The sequence below is a fragment of the Miniopterus natalensis genome, chromosome 3 (genome assembly GCF_054644295.1).
Source record: "Miniopterus natalensis isolate mMinNat1 chromosome 3, mMinNat1.hap1, whole genome shotgun sequence".
NCBI lineage: Eukaryota > Metazoa > Chordata > Mammalia > Chiroptera > Miniopteridae > Miniopterus > Miniopterus natalensis.
Window position 1 is genome coordinate 9,710,101 of NC_142083.1, and position 15,607 is coordinate 9,725,707.

At 43.6% G+C, this 15,607-nt stretch overlaps 1 protein-coding gene across 1 annotated transcript in view; it reads right to left on the reverse strand.

Annotated features, from left to right (window-relative positions):
• Positions 1–1,680: 1,680 nt before the first annotated feature.
• SPEF2 (sperm flagellar and cilia associated 2) overlaps positions 1,681–15,607 on the reverse strand; it is a 126,603-nt gene continuing 112,676 nt past the window's right edge. Inside the window, 5 exon segments of the mRNA XM_016224536.2 lie at positions 1,681–1,723; positions 1,725–1,768; positions 6,442–6,564; positions 6,726–6,965; positions 11,887–12,066. Of these exon segments, the coding sequence (XP_016080022.2) occupies positions 1,681–1,723; positions 1,725–1,768; positions 6,442–6,564; positions 6,726–6,965; positions 11,887–12,066 (630 nt within the window).

Genomic DNA, 15,607 nt, shown 5'->3' on the forward strand with positions numbered 1-15,607 from the left:
CGCATGCTTCTGGGTCACTAATTTTCATCTTGAAGACAAGGGTTTTGGGAACAAAGCCTTGGGTAAACCTTATTCACAGAAGTGAATTTAGGAGATGTGTCACCCCCTAGAAATAGAGTATAATTCCCACCTACAGTAGAAACTGCTCATTGTTTTCATAAACAATTCTAATGTGACATTTCCACACATTTTGCATAAATGTATCAACACAGTGTAAAGCTGGTTATTATTTTAGTCTTAGGCTTGGGGGCATAGCAATAAAGAAAATAACATAAAATCCCTGACTTCATGGAACTTACAACCTAGTGGAACGACAGACAAGCACAAGAGGAAATACATAGTTTGCCAGATGTTGATAAGAACAATGGAAAAAAAACTGAAGTGGAGGTGAACTGTGTGGGGTGGTGGGTTATTTCTATTTTGTATTCTGTGTTGAGGGAAGGCCATACTGGCAAAGTGTAATTTGAACAGAGACCTGAAGGAAGTCAGGGGACTAGCTGAGACATTTGGGAGAAAGTCATTCCAGGCAGAGAGAGAGAGAGAAAAAAAAAGCAAAGGCCCTGAGGCAGGTATGTGCCTGGTGTGTTCCAGAATCAACAAGGTGGATTTGTTTCTTAAGCAGAGTGGGCAAGAGGGAGCATAGCAAGAGATGAGATCAGAGAGTTAGCAAGGGGTGAGAGCAAGGTGAGGACTTGGGCTGTGCTCTGTATGGACATCAACAGAGGATTGGAGCAGAGGGGTGATATGACCTGACTTGGCTCCTCTGTTGGCTGTGGAAATGCGTTTGTGACCAACCTATGACCAACCCATGTGGTAATCAAATGGACAGTAAAAGAGAAGTTTGCAGGGAAGATGGGAATAGAAATTTTAGTATTAGCTTCTATAATGCCCATAAATTATGGAAATGGATGGGTCATCCAGGGACTGACTGTGAATAGAAAAGACTGAGTGCTGGGGCCCTCCAACATTTTGGAGACCTTGCAACATCTATGAGAGGAGGATCCAGCAAGATGTCCTCAGAAGGATATCCTAAGCTGGTGTGGAGACCCAGAGGGTGTTTCATAGGAGCCCGGCCACTGAGAATACATTATCTTCACTTAAAAATAAACTTGCTTGAGATAAGTATCATTGAATTTGATTTGCTAACATATAAAACTAAAAAGATATGATTGTACATCTATCTATACAGGAAACATTCTATTCTATTATGGAAGAATCATGAACAGACTATAAGAGCATGACTATAGGAGCATGTCCTAGTGGTTGATAATGTGGCCTTCTCCTTAGCTAGTGGGAAGAACCTTGGAATTTACTGCACACGGAGCAAGACCCACAAAACGTCCACAGCAGCACTGCCCTGGTGTGGAGCTCTGGGGCAACTTTCACTGCATCTGCCTCATCTAGATACTTCTCATAGGGATCACTCCTGTGTTGATTTTTAATATCTTGCTCTGGTGCCTTCTATTTTTCAGAATCACTTCAAAATACATTCCTTCTCACTTTGGATTTCTGCTCAGAAACTTAAGATTCATTACAGAATATTCGCTGAGTTAAAGAAGGCCCCTCATGACCTGGTAGGGATCATTTCTACACTTACAATAACATACATGACAAACACCATGTTTACGTTTGATGCTGGGAGATTCATTGCCAAATTATAAAAATCACACTCTTTTGTTTTCATTTCCTTTCCTCTGTAAGCCTTGAGAGAGACCTCTCTTCAGTTTCCTTGCACAAGCACACTCCTTTGGAGAATTATTTTAATATCCTGAGAAGAGATTCAAAGAGAAGTTACAAACATTTGTAAGTGACAGTATTAATGATCATTTAATATATAGCAGTGATTAAGAGTAAGTTGGTTTCCATTTTTTCCCTTTGATAAAATTGTACTCTATTTAGTTTGAATCCTGCCCTACAACTTACTAGCTGTACCCTTGGAAAGATATCAAAGACCTAGGAGCCTGCTTTTCCTCATTTAAAAATGGAATTTTCATGTTAGATTAAGTAACATTTATAAAAGCAGTTACATAATGTGTAAGCCAAAAGATTACTTCCTTATTAATGAATAAAAAGCAGCATCCACCTGCTATTAAAGGAAAGCTCTAATGCTAAATGAACCATGGCTACAGACTTGTAGAACTTTAGAACAGCACATGATTGAGGGGGTGGCAGTTGCCTCATTTCTTCATGATTTTTTAAATATCAGGGATAGAAGGATCTGTTTTTCATCCACTTCAAATACTCAGCTTGCTGACATTTTAAATCACAAATATCTTTAAAACTAAACTTAAAATACTATCACAATGTAGGAGGGGTAGAAACACAATTGGAAAATGTAGAATTATGTTTATGCGGTTTCTAGTTTGTTTTTCCTCCCACAGATTTAGGGAAGTGCTTTAAGAATAAGTTTCTTTTCTGCAGAGCTGAGTTCCAAAGGTTTCAATTTGACTGTGGCCATTTTACTCAAGAAGGCATGAGAGAGCTCGGTGGAGTGACACACATTGCTACACCAGTCACTGCCAGGAATCATAGTGAATCATTTTCTTGAGGGAATCTTTCTTTGAAACTCAGGTCTTCTACAGCCAAAGGCCAATCTTGAGTGAACTAAGTGAAGAAGAAAGCTGCTTACTACGACGGGTCCTACCCACCCCAACTCTGAATAACACATTTTCCTTGAATAGGACATTTACAATAACTAAAGCTGACTATTGACTGTCAACTTGGTGATTAAGGAGTGAGCCGACCTGTGGTTATCTGACACTCCGTAGGATGGAGAGATTTATAGGCTCTAGATATTTAAACCAACCTTGGCTAAGTTTATAGCTGAAATCATGGGCCATAATTTTCAGGAGCAGTCAACTGAGCAAAGCTTGAGAGAGTTTGGAAATGTTTGACCCAGGAGCTTTGAAAACACTAGGCACTGAAATGGCCATCATATTTTGTTATAAAGATAAAGGAGAAGGTCGGAGCATATTTTAAAGTCAGATACCTTGAAGACAAAATAGGATGAGAGTCCCTTGAAGTCACACTTATATTTATAGGTATTTTGTCCTCATGTGATCAGGTCTTCACAGAAATTCTCCTGCAACATTCTGATTTTAACATGAAAAGATTTATTGTTATCTCCTATTGAATGGAAACCTTAACTTTAAGGCTATATGCTTGATTTAGAGGTTTGCTAAAGGAAATTCACATTTACTCAGCTTGTGTTCACTATAAGAAACTACATTTGTTGGGTTGGTGTAGAAAATCATGTGTTCATTCGCATTTGTAAATATATTTGCCATAGGAAATTGACTTTACTCGCTACTAGCCAAGTTACACTGTTCTCTTGTCACATTTAACCAAAGCCTTTTCTTAATCATTTAGGAACATTACTTGAAAATAACCTTTTTGTATCAGATCTATGAAAGTAGAAATGAAATAAGTGACTTTAATTGAACAACTATAAAATCCAACATAAAATCTGAGTTTTCCAGGAGGATATTTCCCACATGGGTTTTCCTGGGGCTTCAGTTTGAACCTTTTCTCACCATGGCCCTGCACCAGGGACAGCTTTCCTTCTTTCCAAGAGCAGATGCTGAATTCAAGAGATAACATGCTAGCTTACTAGTTCTTCCACATATAATGTCATGAAGCTCAGAAATATTTCCTGTGCACTGCAATTACCAACATACCACTAATAATAATAGCAGTAATAATAATATCTAACATATATGGAGTGATTTATATCTGCCAAGCACTTTTATATGTATGAAGTCATTTAATCCATACAAGAACCCTGTGAGGTATGTATAATAATTAACCCTATTTTACAGATGGGAAAACCAAGGCATCATGAGGTCAGTTGCCCAAGGTCACACAATTTGTTGGTGTGATCTCCTGAGCCTGCTCTCCTAACCACAAAGCCAGGCCAGCCCCCCAGCAGGAGTAAAATAAAGCTTATGAAAATAATTACCCATACTTGGTTTTTCAAATATGTTTTTAAAAATGTTGCTGCTTCCAAACATGACCTTGTAAACAGAGCTGTTGCCCAACAGGGCTGTTAGGCAACAACCTTCAGTTCCCACTGTTTATACAAGCAAACAACATTTTAACCTGAAAAACCACACTCTAGCTTTTGCTCTACTTATCTTGAGAGATCTTCAAATAACACCACTGTGGTTAAAGTTCATTTTAAAATGTGATCTATTTACTTGTACATGGATATCTGGAACAAAAAATGATGACAAGACGCATGCCTGAGTGTCTTCAGAGACTTTCTCTCTCTCTCTCTCCCCTTTCCCCCCTCCCTTCTTTCTCTCTTTCTTTCCTTTTTTGCTTAGTGAAAATGAGAATAGAGCATGCTACTGGAAAGGGGACTTCTTTCACTTTAGAACATCAGAATTAAGCCTTTTCAGGTCACAGGCTCAACTCCCCTTGATTCACAGTCATGAGAGAGTCCTGATGATGGTGGTCCACGGACTGTCATTACAACCCTCAGTGGAGTGACTGGGAGACACAAAGGTCAAGAAGAGGAGAGTTGAAGCAGCTGACTCAGCAGAAACACTCTGGCGATGAAGGATGGAGACTGAACAGACAGACTGACTAGCTGACAGACAAACTCCCCTTCTGCTACCAGAGGGTCAGGCCATCCTATACCATGAAACCTGGTCACTGGGGTCAGACACCCTCAGCCAGGGAAGACTGGGGAATGTGTGAAGGTAGTTTGGGGGTCAATACGTCAAGGTGCTCTCCTGGAACACAGCCAGTAGCGGCCCCAAATGTCTCCTGCCACAGCGGAGACAGTCCTGTGCAAGGAGGAACCGTGCCGTCCAAGACGCAGGAGGACTTCCGTGGAGGTAACACTGCAGGTTGACGAGGCTCTTTGCAGTGGGGGGAGGACACACTTAAAAAGAGCCGTGTGGACCCCAGCTTCCCTGGAGTCAGGACATCTCCACGGGGGACTGGACCTCACCCAGAATGATGTCTGTCAAGAAGACAAAAAGGGGGGCCAATCCCCACAACTGGTGACTCCCCTCTCCTACGTGCGACACTTGCTCACCTGCCTCTCACTGCGTTTGTCTAGTTCTGAGGTGCTCTGTCCCTACTAATTCTAGGCCTATACTGACTTATGCCCTCCTCATGCAAAGTGGGGAAGAAAGCTGATGTTTACGAAAGAAAGTGTGAAATATAAGATGCTGGAAAGGGTCACGCAACACATAGTTTCAGTGCAAACAGTAAATGTCTGTGGATTGTGTGAATTTAACAGCTTAGAATGACTGCCAACTGTGTTTCCAAATATTTCAGACCTGTTTAAGTAAAGAGACGCAAATAATTTTTCAAAGAGTCCCGTAAAATGGAGAGACATGATGATATGATATGGTTAAGAGACAAAGAGACACTCAGGGATGAGGGAATTCATAGCATTTCACACCCCTGCTCAGAAGCCTGTCCACTCTCCACTGCTTTTCAAATGAAGTCTAAGTTTCTCCGGGTGACCTCTGGGTTCTGCATAGTCTGGCCTGATCCTACTGTTCTGGTGGGATCGCCAAGCCCTTCACAGATGCCCTTCAGCTCAGGCACCTGCTCCTCCTGAGCAGTCCTGCTTCCACACCTTGGCCCAGTCCTCTCCCCTCACCTGGGAGGCTGCCTCCTTTCCACGCCAGCAGCAAAACCAGGTCGACGCCCTCTCCTCTCCCTCCACTTTCCAAAACCCTGGCCGTATTTAAAGAGTCAGCTTCCAGCACACACATACAAAAAGGCCCTAAACTTTGCATTCCCACATTTGGGGGTTTAGGTGGTTCACCTTATATCATTCTCATGTAATTCCTGCATGAGAAAATTCTCTTGCACACAGAAGTGGGTTGCTTGAGAGCAGCAGCTGAGCTGGGTTTCATGGATCCTCATATTACTGGCGTCAGCAATAAGTGCTCAGTTTTGACTGGTAATCACAACAGCCATCATTTATGAAGTGCTTGCCAAGCGTCAGTCAGATACCTTGGCAAGTGCTTCGGATGCACAATCTCATTTAATCCTTACCACAGCCCTTTGAGTAGGAATGGCTGTTGTCCCCACTTAACAGATGAGAAAGCCAGGATCGAGAGAGAGTTAAAGTCAGGTATGGAGGGAGTGGTAGGCCCGAGAGTCAGTCCCATGACTTTCTGATTCCAGAGCCTGTGTTCTTAAATGCTATAATCATGCTTTACTACCAGAAGTGCTTAGGGTCTGCGAGCTTATTAGAAATCAATTTCAATTGATTTCTGTGCTTTGCTTACCCCTGCTGGCCATGGGTACTGCAGGCTGGCCTGTCTGGCCTGATGCCATTACCAGCTTAGCTTCCCCAGACCCTGTCTGGCCTAATCCAGCTTCTTCCCCCTCTCTGCCAGTACACGTTTGAAATGTCTCACTGTGCCCTGAACCTGAGCTCAGCCAGGTTCGCTGCCTTTGGGTGATACTCACAGGAATCTTATAGGCTGGATAACTTGAAATCAGGTCTTGAATAAAAGGATGCTTCAGAAGAACAGCGACTTCTATCGGTTCCAGGTTCTTGGCACCCAGGTCCTGAAATACTTTTATGAAGTTCTTTAAAAAATAATAAAATAACATAAAATGGATTAACTTTACAATTCTGCAAATGTTAAAAAACGGTTTTTACTTAATAAAGAAATTCCATAAAAAGGTGCTCCAACTTGGGGCAACTTTCCTTATGCACAGGTTTGCCCCCTTGGCCAAGTCTGACAAACCTCTGAGTAGACATTCTCTGTCCTCAGGTGGCTGGCAAATCGGTTGGCATCTTGGGCTTCACTTTGTCCTCGGAACACTTTGAGCAGTGTTTCCACAGAAATCTTTTCAGTGTTGGCATTTTCAGGAATCTCCTGCTCTTTTTCCTCCCTCTCCTCCCTGAATTCCCTTTCCCCACTTAGCAGGTTCTCCTCTGGTTCAGGAAAGTCCTGAACTGGACCCCCATCAGTGAAGAAGTAGGTCTGCGGAAATAAACGGGGAGAGCATGAGGTCAGACTGAAGTCGGCCCAGTCACGGGCATTTAGGAAACACCAGTTTTGCCACCTGCTTTTTATGCCATGAAATGATATGGCGCCTACCACAGACTAGCTACACAAAGTCTAGAAGGGGGCGTGCTTGCTGAACTGGAAATCACGTCCAAATCCAGACCAAGTCCGCGGGCCATTTACAGGGGCCTCGGTGTGGGGCGCCGGGTTCATCCCCGCGCGTTTCGGCCTTTGCCTGGTACACCGGATCCCTCAGTAGGGGGACATGGGACGCATTCCTGTAACTGGTGTCAGGCTTCTTCATATCCATGTAGGTTTTTAAAAACAGGATTTGCTTTAGAAATTGACTGCAAATGAGAGGTCACAGCAAGTTTACTTCTCAAGTTTGATAGATGCTAAGTGAAACGAACATTTGCTTGGGTACTGGAGTCTAAGCCTGATGAAACTTGCAGAAGGCAAAATGGAAACCAAACTGAATATAGGAAGTCACCCTGGGATTCCTGCTGCGGCTCTTTGAGGCTTGGCCGGGAGCCATGAACTCAGGCACTGACCTTTTAGAGCCTAGCAAAGACAACATTGTTGCCGCAGTAGCTTCTTAAGCATCAAAAGCCTCAAAAATAGTCCTGCCCTTTTACCCAGTAATTACAGGTCTAGGAATTGATTTGAAAGAAATATTGATGTGCACGAAGACTTTTGTATATGGATGTTCATTCGATATAATTTACAGCAAACAGAAAACCAACGATTCAAGAAATGGGGAAATGGTGACATAAATTATAGTATATTTTTATGACGGGAGACTACGCTGCAGTGGAAGTTTTGGTTTAGAAATTGAATACCCAGTGACATGAGAAAACATTCAGAATAAGAGCAGAAAGACAACAGGACACAAAGTCATCAATACACTTATGTTATCCATACTTATTAGTGACAAAATAAATAGGTATATTAGAGTTAACAGTGGTTACCTCTGGTTAGTGTAATAGGTGATTTCCTTTTTACTTAATTTTGTACTTACTTTGCAAATTCTCTACATTAGATTTGTATTTGTTGTACTTACTGTAATAAATGTGGATGTGTGTGTGCATACGTGTGTTTCTGATGATGAGGTCACCGATATTTGGTGATTTGTCATAGAAAAATGGGCATTATCAGAGTGTTGACTGGCCTGACGTCAGAGAACGCCTGAGTGGTGATTCTCCTTTACCTCAAGGAAGAAAAAGTACTAATTTAGGCTTAAAATAAGAGGATGCCAATGTCTGTATATATTCAATACAGGAGAAGTTATTAAGTGCATAAATCATGCATGTTCTTTCCAAATAGTTACTTAAGTTCCATGTATATAAGGGTTATGATGCAATACAGAATTAAGTTTCTAGTTGTCCTAAGTCCCTAGAAGGGATTTGTAGGGACTGTAGGCAGTGGGGTGAAGACAGGTTGCATTTTCTCTAGCTCTATGTGGGTTGAGTTTCCATATCCTTTGGTAAATTTGGAATTAACTCTAAAAGAGAGATGGGGGGGGGGAATGCTCTATCAGGTGAAGATTTTGGAATTAAGTCTATCTATCTATATCTATCTATCATCTATCTATCTATCTATCTATCTATCTATCTATCTATCTATCTATCTATCTATCTATCATCTATCTATCTATCTATCTATCTATCTATCTATCTATCTATCTATCTATCTATCTATCATCTATCTCTCATCATCTATCATTTATCTAGCCCCGCCCACCATCTACCCTCTTCTCCATTTTAAACAACTGAGATGCTACATGGCAGAAATGTGAAACTGGCCTTTTGTCTCCACCTGGGAAGCTTGGAGGTCATCACACTGGCTACCCATCATTTCCCCAGGACAATACAACATTTCATGTAGTGAATGAACACAGTGGAGATATCAAACTGCCTGCTGAGTGGGTGAAGAGTGAGTGGATTTCTATTCAGGTGCAGCAAAGGTGCTGTGTGGACACATAAAGACAGAGCCTGGGGGTGAGCAAATGGCTAGTCAGGTTAGATGAGCCAGCGATACTGAAATTAAAGAGAAGGAACCTGGTCTCTCTGCACTGTTTCCATAGAGAGGGGCCAACTTTTCCAAGGCCTAACATAATTAGCATGGGATGAATGGATTTTTTATTTTAGCTATAGGGTAACAATTTTAACATTTGAAATCTTAGTGAAGAATCCTTAACTTATTAATGTCAGAGGATGCTTTTAAAATTTTTGCTCTTTTTGCTGTCGGGGGTGGGGTGGGGTTGGGACAGAATAGAATCAGTGGTTTAGAAGGAAGGGAGGGAGGGAGGGGAGTGAGGCTGTGATTGGGCCAGAGCAGCCAGCTCAGCATCCTGGTGGGGCTGGTGGGCGTGCAGGAGAAGGGGCCTTTCTCCAACAGACACTTGGAAAGACCACGATTTTAAATGTAGGTGTGTGATCAAAACCGGTATGCCAGATAGGAAAACAGCCAGTGCTTCTGAATGAGCAATTATTGGTGGCATCAAAATTCTGTGTGAGTCACATTGTCATCAGATTGTGACTCTAGCAAATGCTATGTCACACTTGGCTAATGCTCAGAGGCAGCCCTTGAGGACTCCCACAGATACGTCTCCGGAACGCATTTCTATATTCAATCAGTTCAGTCCCGTGTCTCAGGGGCAGAGCAGGGCACTAATGGGACCAATGTGGGCAAAGCATCAAGGAGCAAAATGCAACAAAAATTTTATGTTTTTCGAACCCCGGGGCCTCAAACACTCTGCCAAGATGCTTTACCAACACTTGCAAACTGTGGGAAATTCAAGCTCACCATTTACGAAACTCCAACATCATGACCCCACACCAGGATGAACCATTTTCCAAAATGCCAACTTACATTAAGTTTCACTGGGACTAGTGCACACTCATTCATACTTTGCTCTTAAATGTCTTTTAAGTTACCCAAGACGAAGTGGCTTTAAACAGGAGGTCTGTGCCACATCAGATAGAACAACCTGAGTCTCAGAAACAGAGTAAGAAAACCTGAACTATCGGGGAGATTTCTAGTTGTTTATGTGGAAAGCAAAAGCAGAGATCTGACTTGATGCCTTGGGAGTGAGTATGAATCTGTTGAAGGTGTTATTTCTGAGCAGGCTCATTATGGTTTCCTGGAATGAGGCTGCCCAGGAAACTAGAGCACAGTTGGAAAGGGCACAGGAACAGGGTGGCAAAATTAGAGGCAGGACAGCAGGACAAGGAGTGAGAAAGAATGAGGGAGTGGGTGGGTCCTGTATGTGAAAAGCTCCTAGGGTTCACTCCAAGCCAGGAACAGGCCTGTGGTGTGGGACATGTGCGTTCCATCCCCAGACTCCACCACGCCTCTTCACTCTGTTGTTCTATGGTCCTGGGTCAGTTTGGGTGCAGTGTCCTTGGGCTTTCAAAGTGCTCCCAAGAGAAGCCCTCCAGGGGAGCTGCTTCCTGGATGGGGCCAGTAGCTGACTCTGAATGAGTGATTCAGGGAAAGAAGGGATTCCCAGCCCTGCACTAGTTGGCGCGGCTGCTACTCACCAAGACTGCTGTCTGTTGCTGTAGCAACAGGTCTAGCCTGGCTTCTTTTTCCTGGTCTTTATGGCTCATTGCAGCCTCGTGGATCCTGTTTTTGTCTCTGCCTGGAATGTCTGCTCTCCTCTGCTTTACCTTTGAGACTGCCTTCTATCCCTTCCCCTCTTTCTCCTTTCTTTCCTGCCATGTTTACAAATAAGAGTTGAACACTTGCTATGTGACAGCTACTCGGGTAACATGTTGTCCCTAACTCAAGGCAGAAATAACTTAGCAGTAGGATTCAGTGGATAAGCAACCCCATTCCTGAATAACTAGCTCTCCTTCCTGCCTCTTTTGTGCCCTGAAATCTGGTCTTAACACCACAGTCAGGGAGAGCTCACACGTGGTTGCTCAGATGGCCACACTCCAATGACTTCTTGTCCCATCCCCTGGCAGAGTCAGGGCCTGCCAAGCCCTCTGAGCTCTCTCCCTCACTTTCCTTTCCAACCACTCCCAGCTCACTCCTCTCCAACTACAATGGCTGGCTCTCTGTTGCCTGGAATACACCAGACGTTGCCTCACTTTAGGGCTTTCACGTCTACTGCTGTCTTCACTTGAAATGCTCTCCCCCAGAGATCTGCAAGGCTCCCTCACCTTATCTGGGCCTCTGTTTATATGTCCCTCCATGAGAGAGCACCAAGAAAGAACAGGAAAAAACATGCTATCATGAGAGTCACAGCTCTGTTCCCAAAAGATCAGGGCAAGATTAAAAAGCCATGCAATGGGCACCTGGTAAGTAAACTAATTAGTACCATGTTCTGGGGTTTTTTCACCTGAAAAAGCCAGGGAATGCCAATGCCTTAGAAATATAAGGGGAATGTGAGGTTTTTATTACATATTAAGCTTCTTTGTCCTTGGATGCAGGTGATACAAAGTGCCTGTGGGTTTCAGGTGGCTGGGCTTTGGCCCTAACACTACCGGTGTCCCATACATGTGGGATGTGTCTAAGGTATGAATTTGCTTTACACAGAATTTCCATAAAGTGTCACAAATAGCTTGAGTTGATACCTAGTTCTTCCTCATTTATCAGGATCAGCACCTCATGCAAAATAAAGGCTGTTCTTTACAGAAAAAACTCTGCACCAAGAAGCTTTGAGCAAATTTCGATTCTTCTATAAAAGCATTTTTTTGGAAAGTGGGCCCCCAGTTCTTAATACAATTGAATAAGTCTTTACTGAAGACCTAGTACATGTAATGCATTGTGTTAGGTGCCCAGGAAAATACAGAAGTGAAAAGAACACAGTGTCTGTTGTTAAAAGTTTAGGATATTCCGGCATCCCCTTCCAGACCCCAGTGCGAGTCCATGTCTGGAACTCAAGTACCTCTTCTGCAGGAGGAGTAGCCATTTCGATTGGCTGGAAGATGTGAGTCCCAGTGGCCACACTGAGGGCCCTGTAGACCCCTTCCACAGGATCCGGGTGGCAAGCAAAATAAAGCAGCATCTGTGTGTAGTCGAGCAGGGGTGGATCCTTCTCACGGTCGGCAAAGAGCCTAAAGAAAAACTGTCACACAGAAAGAATTTCAGCCAAACATAAAATAATGCATGCACTTGGGTAGTCAGTAGATGGACAGGACACGAAGGGGTCCTTCCTCCAGCAGCTGTAGAATAAGGTCACTTTCTGAGGACCGAATCAGTAAAACTAACATATAATGAATGGTATTAGATGAAGGGTATGCTAAGTAAAAAAATATAAAAAGTAGGGCTCGAAATTCTAATGATACAGAAAACTGTAAGCTAGTCTATGGTATTAACATATTTAGGAAAGAATGTGCCAATAAAGATGGTGGAGACTACATAGGACGCAGGAAAAGGGAATCCCAAGAACAAGGACCCCTCTGTCTGTCCTCAGCACCATCCTCACAAACTGGGCCCTGACTCCTGAACAGGACGCTTCTGGTGCATCCCTCTCTGTGGGGAGAGGGAGAGGGGACAGCGCCAAAGCCACCAGGACTCTAGCCCTTAAAATCTTTAAACCGGCCCACCTTGCTCTGAACTTCATACTTAATCTACTAACAGTAACATGACTTCTTCCCACCTGGGCTCACCTCCCAGGACAGAGTGTGCTCACCGCTGACTATCAGTGTGTTTGGCAAGTTTCCCTCTCGTTCTAAGGACTGAGGGGATGGCCAGCTGTATGCACAGTGTCTTGTGCATTTGGAAGCATTAGGAGCTGGTACTTGGGAATCTAACATCTTCTGGGGCCCTGCAAAGCCAGGGCCATGGCCTGGGACACATAGGTCACACCTAAGACCTATTGGTCCTTTTTGGGAAGGTGACTGGCTCTTCTCAAACATGTGCCTACAATGACCTGGAGAACCTTTTCAAAATGCAGATTCTAATGAAATCTATGGAGCAGCCTAAGTTTCTGCACATTTCGCAAGCTCCTAGGTGATTCCAGTGCTGCTGGTCCTGGCCTGCACTTTGAGAAGCAGGTGCCTTGATCCAGGTACCATGCTATTCTCTATCGCCAACAATCCTCACAACTATGAGCACATAATTAGACATACCTGAAGTTGGAAAAAGAAATTTCTGATATTTTGCAAATCTAATAAAAATTTAAATAAAAATAACTTTTATAGGAAAATGCATAAAATCTGATATGCTAATAAAGCAGAAAAGAGTCATAGAGGTGGATGGGATCTGTAAGTTCATTCATTCAGCCACCCTTTTATCAAACATTTACTGAGTGTCTGCTGTAAGTCTGGCACGGAGCTAGGCTGAGATGCTTAAAAACACCCTCTGACGCTAAGGCATCCTTAGGGTTTTCAGCTGGCAGGCGCATCCAGGACCGTGTGTTTCCTTCATCTTCTCACTTGTCTTTGAGCTACTTCAGGGATTCCAGCAGGACTGGGAATTGAGGGGGACTGACTCTAATAGGTAGGTGATCATGGTGTTGCCCTTGGGTGCTTATCTCCCATTCCTTTTGCATGAATTATTGAACTTTGGTATTATTTCTACTGAATTTCTCTGATAAATGTTATGCAGGTACAATATATCATTATTTCTGTTAACAAAGAAATGGAATATGGTATCTTAAAGGAAGATGTAAAAAAACAAAATAAGTTGATATGTGGACACTTTCTGTAACTATGCAGGCTTATTAAATCAATGAATTGGACATTCAAAAGAGGTAAGGCTTGCTATGTTCTTAAGATCACTTAAAATATTGTAGTAGAGACCTGGCCAGGTACTCAGTTGGTAAAGGCCTTGTCCCGATACTCCAAAGATGCGGGTTTGATCTCTGGTCAGGACACATATAAGAAGCAACCAAAGAATGCATATATAATTGGAACAACAAATTGATGCTTTCTCTCTCTCTCTCTCTTCTCCCCCTCTCTTTCCCTTCCTCTCTCTCTAAAATCAATTTTAAAAATTTGAAATGTTGCAGTAGGAAGAATTCTAAGATGGCTACAAAGAATCCCACCCCCTGGAGTAAATATCCTGTGTACTCCCCTCTCCTTGAGTGTGGAAGTGGAGATGTCAAACAGGCAGTTGTCTAGGAGACTCACATTTGAAAGAAAGATTTGGGGTGGAAATAGACATTTGGGATTTGTTACGAAATGGCTAGTAGTTCAAACTATGAGCTTGGCTTCAACAAATATTAATAGAGTAATGGGGGAATTTCATATGGACAGAAGCTGTGGAGAAGAGATTAAGATAACACCTGTGAACTTAAATATAGTAAAATTCAATTGACTTTTCTCAGGAAATCCCTAAGGATTTTTAAAATATTGCTCTGGGTGTTGAGTGTGTGGAAAGCTGGGAAGCCAGGACACAGCCTGCTGAACCTCATCAGTCTTTGCATGTTGTCACTGTCAGGGGCAGTGATGTGACTGCAACACAGATAGGTCCCAGGGCTCCTTTTTTGGAAGCATCTGGGCCATTCATCCATTGCACAGATAGTGATCATGAACTGTCTCCAGGGGCCCTCGCTGGGTGTGGCTCATGGAGAGCACAGATGACAAAGCAGGGGGACGAGGGACCTTAGATTGCAGCCCATACCTTCTCCTTGGGAGGACACAGCGGCCCTGGAAGATGAAGGGACCTGCTCAAGGTCCTACAGTGAGTCATGGCAGAACTGAGAACTGAGCCTGAGGATGCTGACCTCAGAATTCCCTCTTCCTGGGGTATTTATTTTCCTATTCTCATTACAGCCAACAAAGTAAACATGCTTTACATTTTCTCTTTGCACCTCTTTTTAGTATGTTAACCATTCACCATCCTTTCACCACATACAGTTAGCATGGTTAGCATCTGCTCAGCTAACCCAAGGCCAACCACTCGCTATCCACGACGCCCGCATCTGAGAGGGGTCAAAATGGCACAGCGAGCTTAGGTGACTCCATCAAGACTTGGGAGTGTGCCGGCCCTGGAGTCTGTGCCTCTTAATCCCAGTTTCAGAGCATTGAGATTTAAGTAACACTGAACCTGAGGCAGAGAGGGATGGAAAACTCCATTCCTTTTTCTATTTCTGTCCTCTGGACATCACACACACACACATGCACACACATCCATCAGCCATCCTTTGTCCCATGAAAGCACGTCTCAGGCTTCACAGTCCTGCCCCTGCTCCCAACTTTGTTCCTTTCTTCCCTGTCACTTTTCAGAAGTTTGGGCAGCAGCAGGTGGGAGCCACTCCCTTCCTCGGAACCCAAAAGCCCTTTACTGCTTCGCTGCCACGCTGTCCCCGGGCTGAGCCGCACCATCTGCCTTCTGCCTTCAGTGGCTGGGTGAGCAATCAAAAGGCTCTGCCCTCAACTGATATTTCTATCTCCATTTATCCCCGCTTTGCCCACCTCCACCCAGCCCGACCCCCTTCCCTCTGGCCATCACCACACTGTTGTCCGTGTCTGTGGGTTATGCATGTTTTTTGCTTAATCCCTTCATCTTCTTTCATCCAGCCCCCCAACTCCCCTCCCCTCTGACAGCTGGCAGTCTGTTCCATGCTTCCATGCCTCTGTTTCTGTTTTGTCCATCAGGTTATTTTGTTCATTAGAGTCCACATATAAGTGAGATCATATGCTATTTGTCTGACATTTCTA